Source organism: Ochotona princeps, chromosome 2 (genome assembly GCF_030435755.1).
Source record: "Ochotona princeps isolate mOchPri1 chromosome 2, mOchPri1.hap1, whole genome shotgun sequence".
Classification (NCBI taxonomy): Eukaryota; Metazoa; Chordata; class Mammalia; order Lagomorpha; family Ochotonidae; genus Ochotona; species Ochotona princeps.
Genome location: NC_080833.1, coordinates 34929848 through 34948461, shown reverse-complemented (window position 1 = coordinate 34948461; position 18614 = coordinate 34929848). Strand labels below are relative to the sequence as shown.

The following is an 18614-nucleotide window of genomic DNA, read 5'->3' as shown; positions in this document are numbered from 1 at the left end:
AGCAGAGAGCTGGATGGGAAATGGAGCAGCTGGGACAAGCACAAACTGGCATTCACATGGGATGTTACCATTTGGAGGTGGAGGGTTAGCTAGTGGAGCTATTGCGCTGGCCCCAAAACAATATTTTTAAATGAAGACTGGATTGGGCTCTGTATTTGTCTGACCCTGCCTCACTCGCCTCACCTGATGATCAAATGGAAAATGTTGTTAAGCAAAGACAAGTAATGAAAAGAGAACACTGGTTAGGCAGCAAGGAGGTTGCTGATGACCTTGGCAAGGTCAGTGCCCAATCTGTGGGGACGCGAGCCAGAACACAGGCGCTGCTGTGTGATCTGTGAACCAGGAGACAGAGTCAGCAAAACAGGGGCCAAAGACTTACCCTCAGGTTCCATCAGCGCTGTGGGGGAGCTAGGCTGCTCATCTGCATTTTTGGCTTCCTTTATGCACACTGATGTGTGAAACATTAGGGTCAACTCAGAGATATACTTGGGAGGTAGTTCCTGTGGCTTGTGTTGGAGGCCTAGATCTGAATAATAATGATGTTATCAGTGACTTCAATATTGGGAAAAGATGGCTGAGCCGTGTCCACTTGAGGCAGTATGTCTGCCTGGCTGCCAACTGTGTGGTCCACTTCTCCTTGACTCAGTAAATGTGCGAGAGTACCATGCGACAGGATGCGCAGAGAAGAGAACTGGTGCACCTGCTGCCCTCACAGTGCTTACACTCCGAGGGCGTGGTGGAGGGGAGAGGAGCTGTCAGGTAGGCAGTAACAGCAAAAGGCTGTGGCTCTGGGTATGCATAACAGGGGGAAATGAGCTAGCCTAGACCTCAAAAAGGGCTTCCTGAGAAAGTCATGTTTAAACTGAGACCTAGAAGGAGCTTGTTGAATACAGAGGAGAGAAACGTTAAAGAAAAACCAATTAAAAATATACAGTAAGACAGTGCGAGGGCTGTGGGTCCACAGAGAAGGAATATCCAGAAATTTACCCATCACTGGAACTGTCCACCTGATGGCCACGAAGTCAGCCTTCAGTCCCCATCTGCCTTCACGGGTCGCTAAGCACAGATGCTTTGAGCTCAACATGTTCCAAAGCTTTGACTGCCATGGAAAAAAAATTTTTTAAGATATATTTTATTTTTATTGAAAAGGAAGATATACAGAAAGGAGGAGAGACAAAGAGGAAGATCTTTGTCATGATCATCAGATGATTCACTCCCCAAGTGGCTGCAATAGACAGAGCTAAGCCGATCCGAAGCCAGGAACCAGGAGCCTCTTCCGGGTCTCCCATGCAGGTACAGGTTCCAAGGCTTTGGGCCGTCCTCCACTGCTTTCCCAGGCCACGAGCAGTGAGCTGCATGGGAAGTGGGGTGCTGGGATTAGAATTGGTGTTTATATGGGATCCCAGTGCGTGCAAGGTGAGGACTTTAGTCGCTAGGCCACCACACTGGGCCCTGCCATGGACATTTCAGAGTGAATGTCCTTTCTCATGTCCCTGTTTAATTCACCAGGAAAGCGGGCAAGAGCGGAGATGATAGCTGCATGCATAGCTCTAGGATCTTGATTGCAATGGAAAGAAATTGGGAGCTCCTCAAACTGAAGATGTGTTGGCAACTGACGATGCATGAGCTCACTCAAGGAGTGGGCGGCGGGGGTGGGGATTGGGATGGAGTCCAGAGGAACACCCTTACATTTCAAGGATGGCTAGGGAAGGAAGGGACAGAAAGAAAAACAGGAGAAACTGGTATTCCAGAAACTGGGCAGGCGTGGAGAAGCGGGAAGGGTGGATGGACAAACCACAGGAAGGGGTCAGGGGGAGGGACTGCAGAGGCAGTGACCGGGGTGGCCACTGCAATCATAAAACTAGCAGACCTCGGTGAAGTCCTGCATCTGAGGAGTGTGTGTGGATGGGTGGGTGGGTAAGGGGAGTGAGGAAGACTGAATGGAAGCAAGGAGAGGTGGGAGCTAGCTGGAACCCAGGTTTGAGAAATGGATTTCATTGAATTGTTTTAAAGGGAGAAGAAATGTCTACAATTTACAAATGCTGAGGGTTAGGGAGAGCTAGTGATGAGGTACAAAGAGGAAAGATATAGGAGAGAGAGAATGAAATCCCCGAGGGAGCCCGAGGGGGTCTGAGCACAGCACAAACCAAGTTAAACTAGTTAAGGGGAACGTCTGCTCCGGCTCTGTGTGACGAAAGGTCTGCCGTGAGCGTGAGGGCATCAGGGGCTGGGGAGACAAGAATTCAGTGGAGCCCTTGGCTTTTGGGTCATCTGTGGTATCCACCGTCCCCTCCCAACTGGACAACTGCCTCAACCATCTACCACAGTTTGCCTCTATTGACTTGTATGTTTACGTCTGGTCAGCAAAGGATACATGATTCTGAGCCACGTGGTCAGGCGAACCAGGAACAGGCTGGCTCCTTGGGAGAACTCCTGCTCCAGTTCCGGGGCAGTCTTGCCTTGGTTGGTGGCGATGAAACTGTCAAGGATGTGACTCCTGGCGACTCTGTCAGCCCTGTCCCACTCCTGCAAAAAACTTAAGAGCCGGCTGATAGCTGCCTGCTCCTTTGTGGAAGTCATGACCAGACAGTCCTGAGTTTGGCTACGGAGAGAGGGAAAACAGATTACCTGTTGAGTAGAACCATGCAAGTCCACTACTTTTTTTTTTAAGATTTTTTTTCCCCACCAGAAAGGTGGATATACAGAGGGGAAGATTTTCCATCTCCTGATTCACTCCCCAAGTGGCTGCAATGGCTGGAGCTGAGCTGACCCAAAGCCAGAAGCTTCTTTCAGGTCTCCCTTGTGGGTCACGTTCCCAAGGCCTTGGGCCGTCCTCTACTGCTTTCCCAGGATACACACTGGCGCTCATATGGGTTCCTGGTGCATGCAAGGCCCTTTTTTTATTTTTATTCTTTTTAAGATTTATTTTAAAGGCAGAATTACAGAGAAGAAGAAGAGACGCAGGAAAGGGAGAGAGAGAGAGAGAAAGAGAGAGAGAGAGAGAGAGAGAGACAAAGAGAGAGAGAGAGAGATCGAGATCTTCCATCTGCTGGTTCACTCCCAAGATAGCCACAACAGCTAGAACTGGGCCAATCCGAAGCCAGGAGCCAGGAGCTTCCTCTGGGTCTCCCATATGGGTGCTGGGATCCAAGAACTTGAGCCATCCTATGCTGCTTTCCCAGACTATAAGTAGGGAGCAGTATTGAAAGTGGAGCAGTTGGGACACAAACAAGCATCCACATGGGATGCTGGTGCTGCAGGTAGAGGATTAGCTTGCTATATCACCGCACTTGGGTGAGTTTTGCTTTGCTAGTGATCAGGTTGGAAGGCGGGGTGAGCCTTGGGGTGGGTGTGGTCATGTGCAAACCACACACTTTTTTATATTTTAAAGATTTATTTATTGGAAAGGCAGATTTACAGAGAGAAGGAGAAAGAGAAAGATCTGTGCACTGGTTCACCCTCAAGTGGCCAAAGCTGAAACTGAGCCAATATGAAGCTAGGAGCACTCGCTGGGCCTCCCAGGGTCATCAGATTTGGACCATCCGTTACTGTTTTCCTAGGCCACAAGCAGGGAGCTGGATGGGAAGTTTAGCACCTGCGACACCAACCAGCACCCATATGAGATCCTGGTGCATGCAAGGTAAGGATTTAGGCACTAAGCCATCGCGTTGGGTCCACAGATCACATTCTTAGGGCTCTTCTGCTGTTCCTCTGGCTAGAATGTAATGGAATTCAGACTATCAAGGGAGTTAATGTGTCTGCTCTTTCAGAGTGCATGTGCCAGGCCCCTTCACCTGCTCTGCCAGTGCCAGCAGCTAATAGAGGCTCTGATGACATGCCAGGCCCATGTCAGGACTCAGTCCACACAAGGTCACAAAGATTCGGGGGTCTTTACAACATCCGGCCCCTCTCTTAAGCTGACCAGCTAAGGGAAAGTGTGCTCGTACCCGAGGTTTTTATATTAAGACTTCCAAACAACTTTTCAACCAGGTTAGTTGCAAGAAAAAGTTCTTATTCTATAGTTGGATTTAATGGGCTGTGGTTTGTAGGAGCCTGTGTCCTTGGGAGAGTGTTTTCAGTTGGCGGGGGTGGGGAGGGAGAGGGAAGGTTTAAAATAAACCCGTTTTCCAAAAATAGTTGTGATTGAAAGTGTTATTATCCATAACAAATGTTAGTGCGGATGGGAGAGAGGCATGTGCGGCTCTTTTGTCTCACAGACAAGTGAAAGTCATATTTCACATTATCATGGGGTTTTCTGTGATTTACAGAATATTTGTGAAACATTACTTGCAGGGGCCATGATTGATATGGAGAGAACAGCTTGTGTATAGGGGAGATGTGTATTTCACCAAGACTGTTCAACATGAAATTTACAGTCCCATAAAGTGCTTCTACATCTTCGCCAGAGATCTAGTTAAAAGGATTTTACAGTCTGAAACATCCTAAAATTGATTCTAAATTAACGTTTCCTCACATGTATTTGAGATATTGATGGGGCCCAGCTATCAGCTTTTTATGAGGAAGCTATGATCTGAGGCACGCTGAGACGGACATACGTCCGCCCACCTCCGCCGCTGCCAGAGGACATGGGCAACGTGCCCCCCGCAAGGGCGTCCGACCAGCTTCAGGCAGGAGCCACCCAGAAACTCTGTCCACCTAAAATCTGGCTGCATACCTGTGGACCAACCTAGACAAAAAACGACCCGAACCCTCAGATGAGCCATGGGTCCCTGCAAATGCCGTGCCAGCTGTAAATCTGAGAACAACTTTGTAAAGCCAAGGCCACTTTTGGAAACCAGTCTGGCCTCTGTAAGATGGGGGCTGAGTGCCTGGCTGTTCTAGATCCCGGGGAGGAGGGGCTAGATGCCTCCCCCTCCCCCTGCCCTCGCCCAACACCATCTGTTCCATTAGGAGGGACCCTTCTAGGGTCGCAATTCAGTGTTCTTTGAGATGCATCTACAGATCAATGACACCAAGGGGTGGAAATGCCAGGTGGAACACCGCGCTTTTGGGTTTCCCAAGGTTCTTTTGGATCTCAGTCTTCCCCTACCTTCTTGAGAAACAAATCAAAGGGCCCGGCACGACAGCGTAATGGTTAAGGTCCTAGCCTTGAACGCCCCGGGATCCCATATGGATGCTGGTTCTAATTTCGGCAGCACCACTTCCCATCCAGCTCCCTGCTTGTGGCCTGGGAAAGCGGCTGGGGACGGCCCAAAGCTTTGGGACCCTGCACCTGCGTGGGAAACCCGGCAGAAGTTCCTGGCTCCTAGCTTTGGATCCATGCAGCACAGGCTGTTGCGGCCACTTGGGGAGTGAACCTTCGGCCGGAAGACCTTCCTGTCTGTCTCACCTCCTTTGTACATCTGCCTTTCCAATAAAAATAAATAAATAAATAAATAAATAAATAAATAAATAAATAAATAAATCTAAAAAAAAAGAGAAACAAATCAAAACAACAAAGTCACAGGGATGCAGGCCCACCATGTGGCTTCCTATAAGGAGCTGTGGGAGACACAGAGACAAACACAGTGCTGCCAGTCCCTTGGGGACCCCCAGGGTGGGAGACACTAGAAGAACGAGGTTGGTGTCAGCCTGGGTTCAAGACTCAGCTCCGCCAGTTACTATTTAGTGAAAAATGAAAGTAATAGTGTTTCTCCTGCCTGGTGCAGTGACACGGCAGGCTACTCCCTCTGCCTGTGGTGCTGGCATCCCATAAGGGCCACTGTTCAAGGCTGGCTGCTCCACTTCCAATCTAACTCCCTGGCCCAAGTAAAGAAATCTTTAAAAAAAAAAATAGAACTGTCTCATTATTTGTCACCCTCCAGACTTACTCCAAAGAGTGAACTCTCCAGGGCCCGGCACAATAGGCTAGTGGCTAAAGTCTTCGACTTGCATGCACCAGGATTCCATATGAGTGCCAGTTCTAAACCCGGTGGCCCTGCTTATCATCCAGCTACCTGCTTGTGGCCTGGGAAAGCAGTTGAGGATGGTTCAAAGCCTTGGGATCCTGTACCTGCACGGGAGACCCAGAAGAAGCTCCCGGCTCCTGGCTTCGGATCAGCTCAGCTCTGGCTATTTCCCCTACTTGGGGAGTAAACTAACAGTTAGGAGATCTTCCCTTCTGTCTCTCCTCCTCTCTGTATATCTTACTTTCCAATAAAAATAAAATAAATCTTTCAAAAAATGTTTGTTTATTGAAAATCCTAGAAGCAAAACTGCAGAAATGGGCCTTAAACAAAGCCAGGTTTTCGAAGTCAAGGGTGCTGATCCTACTCTTTGCTGTGCTTTGTGTCACTGAGCAGCTTTTGTCCCGTTAAGGGGCTGACCTGTGCCATCACACCTGGCCTCTGTGTTGAACTGTTGCTGACTCTCTTCCCACCCACACTGTCTCCTGATGTTCTGGTCCCCCTCAGCTCTTCTGCTGTTCTCCGTTTTCTTTCGCTCTTTTGTAATCTCCTGGGTGACCTCATTTACTCCATCATTTTGAAAGGATTTATTTATTTTTATTGGAAAGGCAGAGAGAGAAGGAGATAAAGAGGGAAAGATCTGTCCACTAGTTCACTCTCCAGGTGACTGTAACAGCTGGAGCTGAGCTGATGTGAAGCCAGGAGCCAGGAGCATTCTCTGGGTCTCCCATGCAGGTGCAGGATCCCAGGGCTTTGGGCCATTCTCTACTGTTTTCCAGGCTACAAGCAGGTAGTTGGATGGGAAGTGGAGCAGCCGGGCCATGAACCAGCACCCATTTGGGATCCTGGAGTGTTCAAGGCAAGGATTTAGTTACTGAGCCATTGTGCCCGGCCCTCCACCACTTCTTTTTAAGTTTTATTTATTGATTTCATTTTTTTTTTTAAAAAAGGCAAAGTGACAGAGACAGAGATCTTCCATCTACTGGTTTACTTCCCCAGTGCCTACAACAGCAAAGACTGGGCCAGGATGAAACGAGGAGCGCAGAGCTCAGGTCACAGGAGCCCAGTCTCCAGGCATTCAGATATGTCCTGAGCAGTGTCTTAACTTCTGTACTGCAACACCCATCCGCCCCTGTAGCGCTCATGACTCCCAGTTCCACATCCTCGGTTTGGGCCTCCTTGCTGTGCCCACCTCCCTACACACCAAGGACTAGTAAGCTCTGTACGGACACACTGCGCAGCCTCCTCATGTCAATCAGTCCCACACTCCATTCAACTCCTGTCCTTTCTCCTGCGTTGGTCCTAACCAGTGCTCTCAAAGAGCTTTCTCTGGCTTCTTCCCCTCCTTTGCTGTTCTTAGCTGAACTGCTGACAGGTTCTGCTGGTTATATCTCCCTCAGATTCACCTACATGCTATAGGTTGACACCACATCCCCACATGGATCACAGAGCAACAGTCTCTTGACTGGTCTTTTGTTTTACTCCACCCTAAACTCCTCGACAGCAATGTGACATTCCAAAAAGGGCAAACGTGATAGATTTTCTTGTTGAAAACTCTTCTCAGGGCTGATGCGATGGCTCAACTGGTTAATCCTTTGCCTGAAAACACCAGCATCCCATATGGGCACCGATTCTAGTCCCGGCTGCTCTACTTCCCACCCAGCTCCTTGCTTATGGCCTGGGAGGGCAGCAAAGGATGGCCCAAAGCCTTGGGGTCCTGTACTCACGTGGGAAATCCAGAAGAAGCTACTGGCTCTTTGCTTCATGTCAGCTCAGCTCTGGTTATTGTGGCCACTTGGGGAGTGAATCAGCAAATGGGAGAACTCTTAGTCTCTTCTTCTCCTGTAAATCTGCTTTTACAATAAAAATAAAATAAATAAATTTTAAGCTCCCTACACTCTTCTCAGTGTTCCCTAGTACTCTCACTTCCAACATCTCAGTCCAAAAAAAATTTCATCTAAATTATGGCCCTAACTGAAACTGGACTCTCCCACCCCATGTCAGGCTTCCCCATCACCACTTTTCCCTGCTTTAAAAACCATCCTCAAGGGTCCACACCCCTGTTTCTAAACCATTTCTTGTCCTCTGAGGTCAGACCTCTGTCCAGCTCCCTCTGCCTTGTCTCCCTGTTGACCTACTGGTCACTGCCTCAGGTGTATTAATAACTGTGACTCATAGCTTTCTGTTTACCCAAGACCAGTCAAATATTTCAACATCAGCCTGTTCCATTTTGGTCATTTGGGTAGTAAGTGTAGTTCCTGTCACATAATGGGTACTCAGTGTTATAATTTTAAAGTTTAAAATTTGAGGGCCCGGTGCGGTAGCCTGGCAGCTAAGGTCATCAGTTTGAATGCACTGGGATCCCATATGGGTGCCGGTTCTAATCCTGGCATACTACCAGCTGTTACGGTCACCTGGGGAGTGAATCATTGGATGGAAGATCTTCCTCTCTATCTTTCCTCCTCTCTGTATATCTGACTTTGCAATAAAAATAAATAAATCTTAAAAAGAAAAGAAACACAAAGTTTAAAATTTGAAAAGCAGAGAAACAGAGAGGAGATAGAGAGACCAACGGGTATTTGCCATCTGCTGGTTTGCTGTAGCCAACAACAGGTAGGGTAGGGCCAGGCTGAAGCCAGGAGCCCAGAACTCGATCTGGGTGTGCCGTGTAGGCGTCAGGGACAGAAGAACTTAAACCGTCATCTGCTGCCTCCTAGGTGCACACTAATAGGAAGCTGAGCTGACACTTGCAACCAGACACTGAGATTTAGGATGTGGGCATTGCAGGTGGCACCTTTACCACTGTGCCAAATACCTGCCCTGTAGGGAGTGCTTTCAGATTGACGCCCAACACAAAGTGCTCACAATTAGTGCTTTAATGGCCCGAACTCCTTATATTAGACGGATGTCTAAGGTGGCAACCCTGAGCCAAGCACTGAATTTGATGTTGGTCAACACAATGCACATCAACCATGCTCTCAGGCTGCTACAGACTGGCCGGGTGGAGACAAGCAGCCAGGTGGTTTGAGTGAAGAACACCTCTCTCATGGATATATCCCAGGCTGTGCTGCGGCACGGAGGAGTGGTCCGAAAGCCAGACTCCAGCATCCTCCAGCCTCATGACTGTGATTAGCTGGACACGTTCCCATCTGGGAAGGCCTCAATTTCTACCTCCTTCCTCCGCCATTTGTCTTCAGATGGTCTATTCTCGGGCCTAACAATGAACATTAAAGGTCTGGAGGCAAGAACAGCCTCAAATTCCTCTTCCGTCTATTTCTTCTCTCTCCACACCCAGTAGCTCCACTTCTCATCCAGCTCCCTGCTTGTGGCCTGGGAAAGCAGTCGAGGACAGCCCAAAGACTTGGGATCCTGCGCCTATGTGGGAAACCCAGAAGAAGTTCCAGGCTCCTGGCTTCGAATCGGCTCAGCTCTGGTTGTTGTGGTCACTTAGGGAGTGAATCATCTGATGGAAGATCTTTCTCTCTGTCTCTCCTCCTCTCCGTATATTTGAATTTCCAATCAAAATAGATAAATCTTAAAAAAAAAGAAACAAGAATAAGATCTAGTCCCTGATTGCACATTTTGGGGACAGCATTAACGTTATACATAAGTGACTTCAATTCCAACAGTGTGGTAGGTGTTACAGTGGGATGAGAGATACACACACCTAACTTAGCCTTGGCCCAGGTGCTGGACATCACATTAAGGCTTCCCAGGGGAGAGGTCAACACTGCTGGGAAGGGATGGGCAGCTGCCGGGGAAGCAGCGAAGAGTGTTTGAGATGGAGGGACAGAAGGTGCGGTGACTTGGGGACGAGTGAGTGAGGTATACAGTGTGGGTTGGAGGTGGTACTGTGCTGTGGTCAGGGACACAGGCCTTGGAGTTGGCGTGCCCATCTGCTTCCTGGTGTGTGCCCTCACTCAGCTTCTCCAGACTTCAGTGTTCCTGCCTGTACAGGGGATGTAATATCTCACGTGGGCCACTGAGCTACCTAATACAGTGGAGCTCTTGGCAAAGTCCCTCTACTTTTCAGGGGTGACACTGCTGGGAACAGCCCCAGCACAGTGCATGGATGGAAGCAGCAAGAGATGAGGCTGGAAAAGCAAGCAGAGGCCAGAGACAGGAGGCTCTTGTAGGCAAAGGGGTTGGCCAATGTATCAGGCTAATCCTCCACCTGCTAGTCCTGGTATCCCATAGGAGCATCCATTCTAGTCCTGGCTGCTCCACTTCTGACCTAGTTTCCTGCTTGTGGCCTGGGAATGCAGTGGAAGATAGCCCAAGCACCCATGTGGGAGACCTGAAAGAAGCTCCTGGCTCCTGGCTTCAGATCAGTTCAGCTCTGGCCATTGTGGGCATTTGGGGAGCGAACCAGAAGATGGAAGATCTTTCTCTTTCTTCCTTCTCTGTATAAACCTGCCTCTCAGAGAAAAATAAATGGGTAAAAAGAGAAGCTATGATTATTTTTTAGATTTTAATTTTATTTGAAAAGTAGAGTTAACGAGAGAGAGAGACAGCAAAATTTTCCATAATCCAATTCACTCCCTATATGGCTGTAATAGGCAAGGCTGGGCCAGGCTGAAGGCAGGAGCCAGGAGCTTCACTCAGGTCTCTCACATAGGTGGCAGGGGTCCAAGTACTTGGGCCATCTCTTGCTGCTTTCCTAGGTGCATTATCAGGGAGCCAGATTGGAAGTGGATCAGCTGGGACTTGAACTGGCGCACCTACATGGTATGCCGGTGTGGAGCAAGTGGTTTAAGCTCTCCTAAGCCATGATGGTGGTCCTAAAAAAAGGATTCCTAAGAGAAATATCATGAGTGCAGAATAGAGAGAGGACTAGCAGGGGGCAAGATCAGAGGTAGGGCACCTATCAGGAAGCCAGTCCTGTAATTTTGGCAAAAGATGCTCATGATACCGGGGTAGAAAGGAGGAGGAATGCCACAGCGACGAAAGTCACACAGGGAGGCCAAGAGGACTGGGTGACAGGTCTGGGGATGAAAGCAGGCAGGGGAAGGAGCCATCAGGGAGGATCCCCAGATGACCTTTTCTCCTACCTCACAGAGCATACAGGACCCATAGCAGAAGCTCCTCCCCTTCTCTCCACTTTAAAAATAAATTTATTTATTTGAAAAGCAGAGAGAAAGTTAGAAATGGAGAGAGACAGCAATCTGTATCCACTGGTTCACCCTCTAGATGGCCTCTATGGCTAAGGCTGGACTGGGCTTAAGCCAGGAGTTCAAACTCCATCTGGTCTCCCACACGGGTGGCAGGGGCCCGTGAGCCATCCTCTGATGCCTCCCATGTGTATCAGCAAAGAGCTGGATTGAAAGCAGAGCAGCTAGGACTCAAATGAGCACCCTGCTCTGGGGTGTGTCACAACATCGGCCCCTGCCTATCTATGATGTTGAATGCTGTGGTAGCAGCACCAGGGTGTCCAAGAGCACAAGATTCCATCCCTCTACAGTCTCCTCTGATGCCTTGTAAAATACCTGCCCGATGCTCACCAGGTCCCACACATACACAAACTGAGCCTTTCCTTGACTAATTCCCTTCCAGCTTCTATACTTCCTCCTCTTTTCATCTCCAAGTCCATCCCTCTATTAGCTCCCTGTGGTCTATGTGACAAAGCTTACTCTCTGTATGGCATGCAAAGCCTCTCAAAATTTGGCCCCAGCCTCAGGTGCACTTCAACACTGCTGTGTTAACATGGGACTCATCTTCTCAACAGCCCAACAATCTCTCTCTCTCTCTTGTCCTTTGGCAAAGTCCCTGAGACAAGTTGTCCCATGCTCCTCTAGGGCTGTAAACTGTCACCATCCCTCCAGGCAATGGTTAGACTTTCCTATTTCTATGTCCCCAGTGCCTGGCCTAAGAGATGTTCAGCAAATGCTTGCTGGGTGAATGAAGAAATCAACCTGCCCTTAGGTGATGATCTCAGTCTGACCCTGCACTGGCTGGTGCACACAGGAGTCAAGTCTAGGATCACCCCAGGCTAAGTTTCTTGGGGGACTTCCCAACTAGATCACTGGACTCAAGTCCTGGCCAGAGAGAAAATCACAGGATATGTGGTCTGACCTTGGAGTTCACATATTGATACTGGGCCTGCTTGGTTGCTGATGCCCACATGCATGCGGGGGCCATGACAGTCAGCTCATCTAGGCCAGCAGAAGATGCTGAGTGTCTCATCAGAGGATGGAGCAGGACAGATTGGATGACTTTACCAGCCCAACTTTGCAAGTGTCTGAGTGTCTGAGTTTGTGGACTTAGCCCAACAGAACTTAGAAAGATTTTTCTCAACTCTGGTGCAATGAACTTGACAATATCTCAGAACTATCAAAATACCCTCAGAACATTCCTTCCCCTATTGGGATCTTTAAGGTGTCATCAAAGACCATCCCCCTCCCTGAGTGCTGACATAGTTTGACAGCAAGGAGCAGTCCCCTCCCTTTCTGCTTCTTCAGACACAGGAGGAAAAAAAGAACTGAAACATTTGTCCCTCTACCTTCCTCCACACCTTGGCTCTCTCACCCCAATCGGAGGCCCACATCAGTGTGTATCCCTTTTAACTACGTAAAAAAATATATTGAGAATAAAATTAAAATTAAGACAGCCAAGGGCTCGGTGTTGTGGCCAAGCGGCTTAAGTCCTTGCCTTGAATGCGCCCCGGGATCCCGTATGGGCGCCGGTTCTAATCCTAGTGACCTCGCTTACCATCCAGCTCCCTGCTTGTGGCCTGGGAAAGCAGTCGAGGATGGCCCAAAGCCTTGGGACCCTGCACTTGCCTGAGATATCTGGAAAAAGTTCCTAGCTCCTGGTTTTGGATCGGCACAGCACCAGCCATTGCGATCACTTGGGGAGTGAATCATTGGACGGAAGATCTTCCTCTCTGTCTCTCCTCCTCTTTGCATATCTGCCTTTCTGGAAAAAAAAAAAAGAATCTTAGAAAAAAAAAAAAAGACAGCCAAAAACAATAATAAAAAAAGAAATTGGGCCCGGCACAGTGGCCTAGCAGCTAAAGTCCTCGCCTTGAACACACCGGGATCCCATATGGGCGCCGGTTCTAATCCCAGCAGCTCCACTTCCCATCCAGCTCCTTGCTTGTGGCCTGGGAAAGCAGTTGAGGACGGCCCAAAGCCTTGGTACCCTGCACCCGCGTGGGAGACCCAGAAGAGGTTCCAGGTTCCCGGCACCGGATCAGCACAGCACCGGCCGTTGCGGCTCACTTGGAGAGTGAATCATCGGACGGAAGATCTTCCTCTCTGTCTCTCCTCCTCTCTGTATATCTGACTTTGTAATAAAAATAAATAAATAAATCTTTGAAAAAAAAAGAAATCAAATCACTGCTGTTCAGACAGTTCTGTCTGATGTATGGAGTGGCAGACTCTGCAGCCACAAAGGCAAGCCCCAAGGCTACGAGGCATTTTATAGCTAGGACAGGGAAACAGCAATGTCAGAGCAGTGGTGCCATCTTTGGACACTAAGGATAGGGGTTTGGTGCCATGAACGGTCAGTTAAATTGTAATTGGAGCAAACTGTTCTTCTGCTAACCATAATGTTCTTTAGCTACAGCCAAACGGCATTCAAGGAGGGGAGAAAAAAAATTTTTTTTGAAAATGTCAAGCAAATTATTTCCAATTTGGTGTGCACAACCAGAGATTCTAATGATCAGAGGAAATGAGAAGCAAACAAATTAGCACTAATGGAAAATGGCTTTTGGAAAAGAGGATTTAATTTATAGGCAACTCATCATGGCATGCAGCACGCAGTAAAGTCGGCTCTCCCAGCCTGATCACAAGGTCTGCAGCACGCCCGGCATTCCAGAGAGCGGCAAGTGCTGCCACGCTCCCTGGAATCTCTCTGTTGCTGGCAGACAATTAAAATGGTCGTTATTTTACCTCGGAGGGAAAACAGTGTGAAGAACCAAAGTACATGAAATTGAAATCCAGATTAGGATCATTGGTCCAAATTGGTTTATTTGTGGCTCTTTAACCTTGGCCAGGTTCCCCCCTGCAAGGACAGCAAGCACTTTGTTTTCAGCTCAGAGTAGACTGGGTTTTTTCATTTCCTCTCCAGCTTCGGAGGTGATTAAGAAATCTTGACTCATCCATAAATCATTTGTAGAGTAGCCAAGTGGGTCTTCTTACTGACAGGGTAACCTAAAGCTGCAAAATCTCAAAATACTCAGTGTCTCTACCCCTGTGCTACAGCTGAGCAGGGTGAGGCCTTAGAAACACCCAAGTCAATGAATCTTGCTTCTAACAATAAAGTTTCCCAAAGCCATTTTTTAAACACAAAATGGAAAATTGCCTCCTTCATGAGCCTGGCTTGCTCTCCCCAGATAGCCTTGGGGCCAACAAGGCAGCCATGGGCTCCTGTTCCTAAGGTTTCACCGGGGGAAGGAGCCGTTGACTCGACCCCAGGAGTCTGTTCAGATAGACACAGTCATGGTGACGGCACCTAGTGGTGGGGTTAGGGGACTTGAGTGAGTGGGTGCCAAGGCCTAGCATATTACTGCACACTGCTGAGGGCTGACAGCACTGGACACCGAGGCCGCTCTAAATGGACCCATCTGTCTGTTTTTTTTTTTTTAACAAAAGAATTTTTTTACTTTATGCATTAAAAAAATTCCTTGTAAATTTCTCTTTTATAACAACAGCTTATAGCACAAATGCAGCCCCTTTTTCTATACGCTCTTGTCTACTTTATAATTAAATTTCTCCAACTTTCTGTGTTAAGAATGAAGACATAAAGACCCACGGTAGCCCAGGCCTACACGGGATGAGGGGAGCTATCAACATCCACCTGCTGTCCCATTGGGACGTCTTCAAGGACAACAATGTGTCATCTCCCTGGTACCAAGTCCTTCTGAGCACCCCCTGGGGAACTAGCCTGGGGCTCTCTTCTGCGGAAATGTAGTAGCTTGCTGCTTCCTTTCTTTTTTTCATCACAGATTTGCTTGCAAGTGCCTAACACACCAGGAACATCCCTTTCTGTGAATGAAACTGTTATGGGGTGCAGCCAGTGATAGCCAGCACCCATTGACAGTCGGCAAATGAAATGTGGCTGTGTCCCCTATCCTCTGTCCTGAAGGTGGGTCCTAACAGCAATGGAATAATAAATCCATCCTCAACCACTCCCCCCCACATCCTAATTTAGCCAGGATATTGGATGCAGATAAGCCAAATTAGTCTAGGTGTTTTTAGGTACTAGCCCAGTTCCTGTTCCTGCCCATCCCAAAACGGGCACTAATCAACTCCTTAGCCCACAACACTTAGGTATTTGCTCCTGCCCACCTGTGATTCACCTATCAACTGAGAGGGGATAGTAGTGCATTGTTATGTAACCACTCCCCTAACAAGCCCCTTTAAAAGGCCCATGAAGTGTGGGCTCTCACTGTTTCTGGCCAGGTGCTTCCCTTACTCTGGCACCTCTACTCTCCTCTGACCCAGGACAGGTAATCCCCTAAGTATGGTCCCTGTGTACTGCTTAGAAGGGACAATGGATATAATAATGTGGTTTCTGGTTTGTGTGCTGTCAGGAGTTCCAGGAGAGGTGAGGCCTAGCAGAAATGGAATGTGGGCACAGAAGCCAGGGAAAGGTGAATGTCTGCAGCTTTGTAAGTGTGTCCAGGTTATTCATTGCATGTCTCTTAAGATAACTTATATTGTTGGGGAAGATGGAACATAGGTCTTCAGCTTAATAGATGGACTTAAGGATAATGACCATTTGTTCCTTTTGCGATTATGTTTGGTTGGATTATGATTGGTTGGATTGCCGTATGGACTTGTGATTTGCTATTGTACTCTATTATCACCAAGCTTGGTTAATAAAGACTCCTTAATAAACCTTAGACATGCCTGGTGTGATCTCGCTCGCATCCTGCAACAAAACCTTCCTTCACGGGGCTGGGGTGGAGGTGCCCAAGCCTACTGTGGTCCTCAGCATCCTCTGCTACACCCATCACTGCGAATCTTCTAGAGAGTTCTTCTGCTGCATTTTCTTTCTCGCAACTACTTTAGCAGAGCATTCTCTAGGCGACAGCTCCATTCCAATCCCAGAGCTCCACTGCGGTACATGCAGTCAGTAGTTGTTGAGCAAAATATCAAAATGTTTCGCACCTGACTACATGGAAATATTCTTCTGGCCAGACTTCCGGCCCAGCCAGTGTCCTTCCTGGAACTCCCACCTCAGGGGTGCATACATTCTAACCTGTCACTTCCTTCTCAGAATCCTCTTTCTCATCCCTCTCATACCCTCTTCACAGATGCCTCTTGTCATTCACCACTTCTTTACAGATTCCATCTGCCACATCCCTCTGTCATCTCCCCGTTGACCTCCTTTCCCTCATCTCCTTCCTGTGAAACTGCTGGTGTGTCTCCTCAAATTTAGCCTCCTTCTCTCTCCCAGGCCCAACTTCTCTCTGCAGAGCCTTTTTGGTCCCCAGCTCCACTCTTCCCTTCAGGTGCATTCACACAACCTAGCTTTCCACCGAGATCTGGCTCTGCCTACCTGTGCTTCACACCTTTGTTGCTCCATGCTTCATCTTCCTTGACTCATTTCCTAACCTTATTTGGCACTCCTGACCAGTCTAGTCTCCGCCTTCTGCAGTCACTGTCCACCTTTAGCCCAAACCCAAAGCTGGCTGGACTCAGGGCTCTACCTCTGCATAGCCCTCACCCCACTGATAGACACTGCTTATACTCTTACACACCAAGCATCTCAAGGCTGGGACCAGGCAGTGTTCCTCACCAAAGCCTAACCCTGTTCCTTATCCACATCCTTGTGAGAGCCCTTGCTACATCAAGGATCATATGATTCAGTGTAAAGGTCTTTGCCCCTCTTCAAGCTGTTAGCTAGAGACCCCAGAACTGCCTGCCTTATTCATCAGAGACTTTGGTGCCCTTATGACAAGCCTGTTCTTCCTGTCTCAAGTCCTGTCATCATCCAGGGGAATCTCAATGTCGAGGGCAGCATGCTGATTGTCTTTTCTATTTCACTTTGACCACCTGTTCCCACAACCACACCTGGGCCTTGCCATTGCCTGGAACTACTCAAAATTCACGACTATTTTATTGGGGGAAGGCTGGGCCTGGATGAAGCCAGGAGCCGGGAGCTTCTTCTGGGTCTCCCATTTGAGTGCCGGGGCGCAAGGACTTGGAGCCATCTTCTACTGCTTTCCCAGGCACTTTAGTAGGGCGCCAGATCAGAAGTGGAACAGCAGGAACTCAAGCCAGCATCCATAGGGGATGCCAGCATTACACATAGTGCAACTACTACAACACAACATGGGCCCATGACTCCACTTTCTGACCACAGCTCTTTTTCTTTTCTTTTCTTTTCTTTTCTTTTCTTTTCTTTTCTTTTCTTTTCTTTTCTTTTCTTTTCTTTTCCTTTCCTTTCCTTTCCTTTCCTTTCCTTTCCTTTCCTTTCCTTTTCTTTTTTTAATTAGAGATGATGTTTACATAGTTGATAAGGGTGGGAAGCATTGAGGATCAGGGAGTAGAGGGTGAAACCCTTGTTTACACATTTTCTTCTTTTTCTTTCCATATATTGGGGAGAGGGGGATACAAAAGGAGAAACCATGCCCAGCCTCCCAACCACTGCGTTACCCCGAGGATTGGGGAACTGCCATCTGATGTCATCCCAGGGTCCTCATCGTGAAGCATTTTCTGAGGGTTCTGTTCATGTATTTTTGACAGTTCTGAGATGCTGCTGATATCGCCCTCCACAGACAAGAAAATCTTTCTGAGGTCGATTGGCTGTCATAGTCCACCTCTGAGTCTCCTTTGACACAGAAATTTGCTGTCAAGTTTCACTGGGGTAGTTGATCAATTTGTCCTGCCTCCATCCTCAGCAAACCAATGGGTGCTGCGGCCCAACCCTGCCCTGCTCAACACATGCTCGGCCCTCCTGTACTGCAGGAGGAGCTGCAGCCCAGTCAGAGCTATCCCCAATAACCCCCACTGGCCTGGTCCCCCAGCTCTGGTTCCTGTGCTTGCCAGCATGTGGAGTGGACGGTTCCATTCTGTCCCACATCCCATTAGGATCTTGTATGCATCACTGCACACTGAAGCCTAACTCAATCCAACTGACTCCATCCTCCAGCTCACACTCATGTCAGTGGGTGCCACCACCTGTCCAGCCAGGCCCATCCCCAGTCCTGGTTCTCATGTTCATCAGTGGGAGTTGTAGCCCATCAGAGAGGAGCCCACAACCTCTCCTCTGGACCAACTCCCTGCCCTGGATCTTGCACTCTTGGTTTTGCAGTCTAGCCTGACAGGACTTGCCCCTAGTCCCAGCACTAGTCAGCGGATTTTGCGGCAAAGTCCAACCCACCTACCCTTATTCTGGCTCATGCCAGTATCAATGGATACATCAGCTATCCCAACCTGGCACTCCCCTTAACCTGGTTCACTTATAGGTCAATGGGTGTTATAGCCCTGCCCAGCCTGGTCTGTCCCCAGTTCTAGCTCTCACACTTACCAGCATGAGTGGTGGCCCAGCACTGGAGTGCCCAATACTCCCCTACCAGGCTCAACTCCCTATCCTGGTCGTGTGCGTGCTGGTGGGTGCTGTGGCCCAGTCTGGTGTAGCCCATGTCACCTCAGCATTTGCTGGTGGGTGCTATAGCCTGGCCTGGCCTGGCCCGGTCTTCTCCCATTCTAGCTCACGCTGGTTGGAGCTGCTGTTCAACATGGTGCAGTCAGCGCC

The 18614-nt window shown here is 48.7% G+C and overlaps 1 protein-coding gene across 3 annotated transcripts in view; it reads right to left on the bottom strand.

Annotated features, from left to right (window-relative positions):
- Positions 1-18614, bottom strand: part of ARMH1 (armadillo like helical domain containing 1) — a 45377-nt gene that overhangs the window by 21817 nt on the left and 4946 nt on the right. For 2 of the 3 annotated variants that reach the window (XM_004598941.2, XM_058680239.1), the window contains exon 2: positions 2375-2602. In XM_004598941.2, coding sequence (XP_004598998.1) covers positions 2375-2580 — 206 coding nt within the window. In that variant the 5' untranslated portion in view covers positions 2581-2602. Of the gene's footprint in view, positions 1-2374; positions 2603-7633; positions 7761-18614 lie in introns of those variants that run through there. The other variant, XM_058680240.1, reaches the window with a different exon arrangement.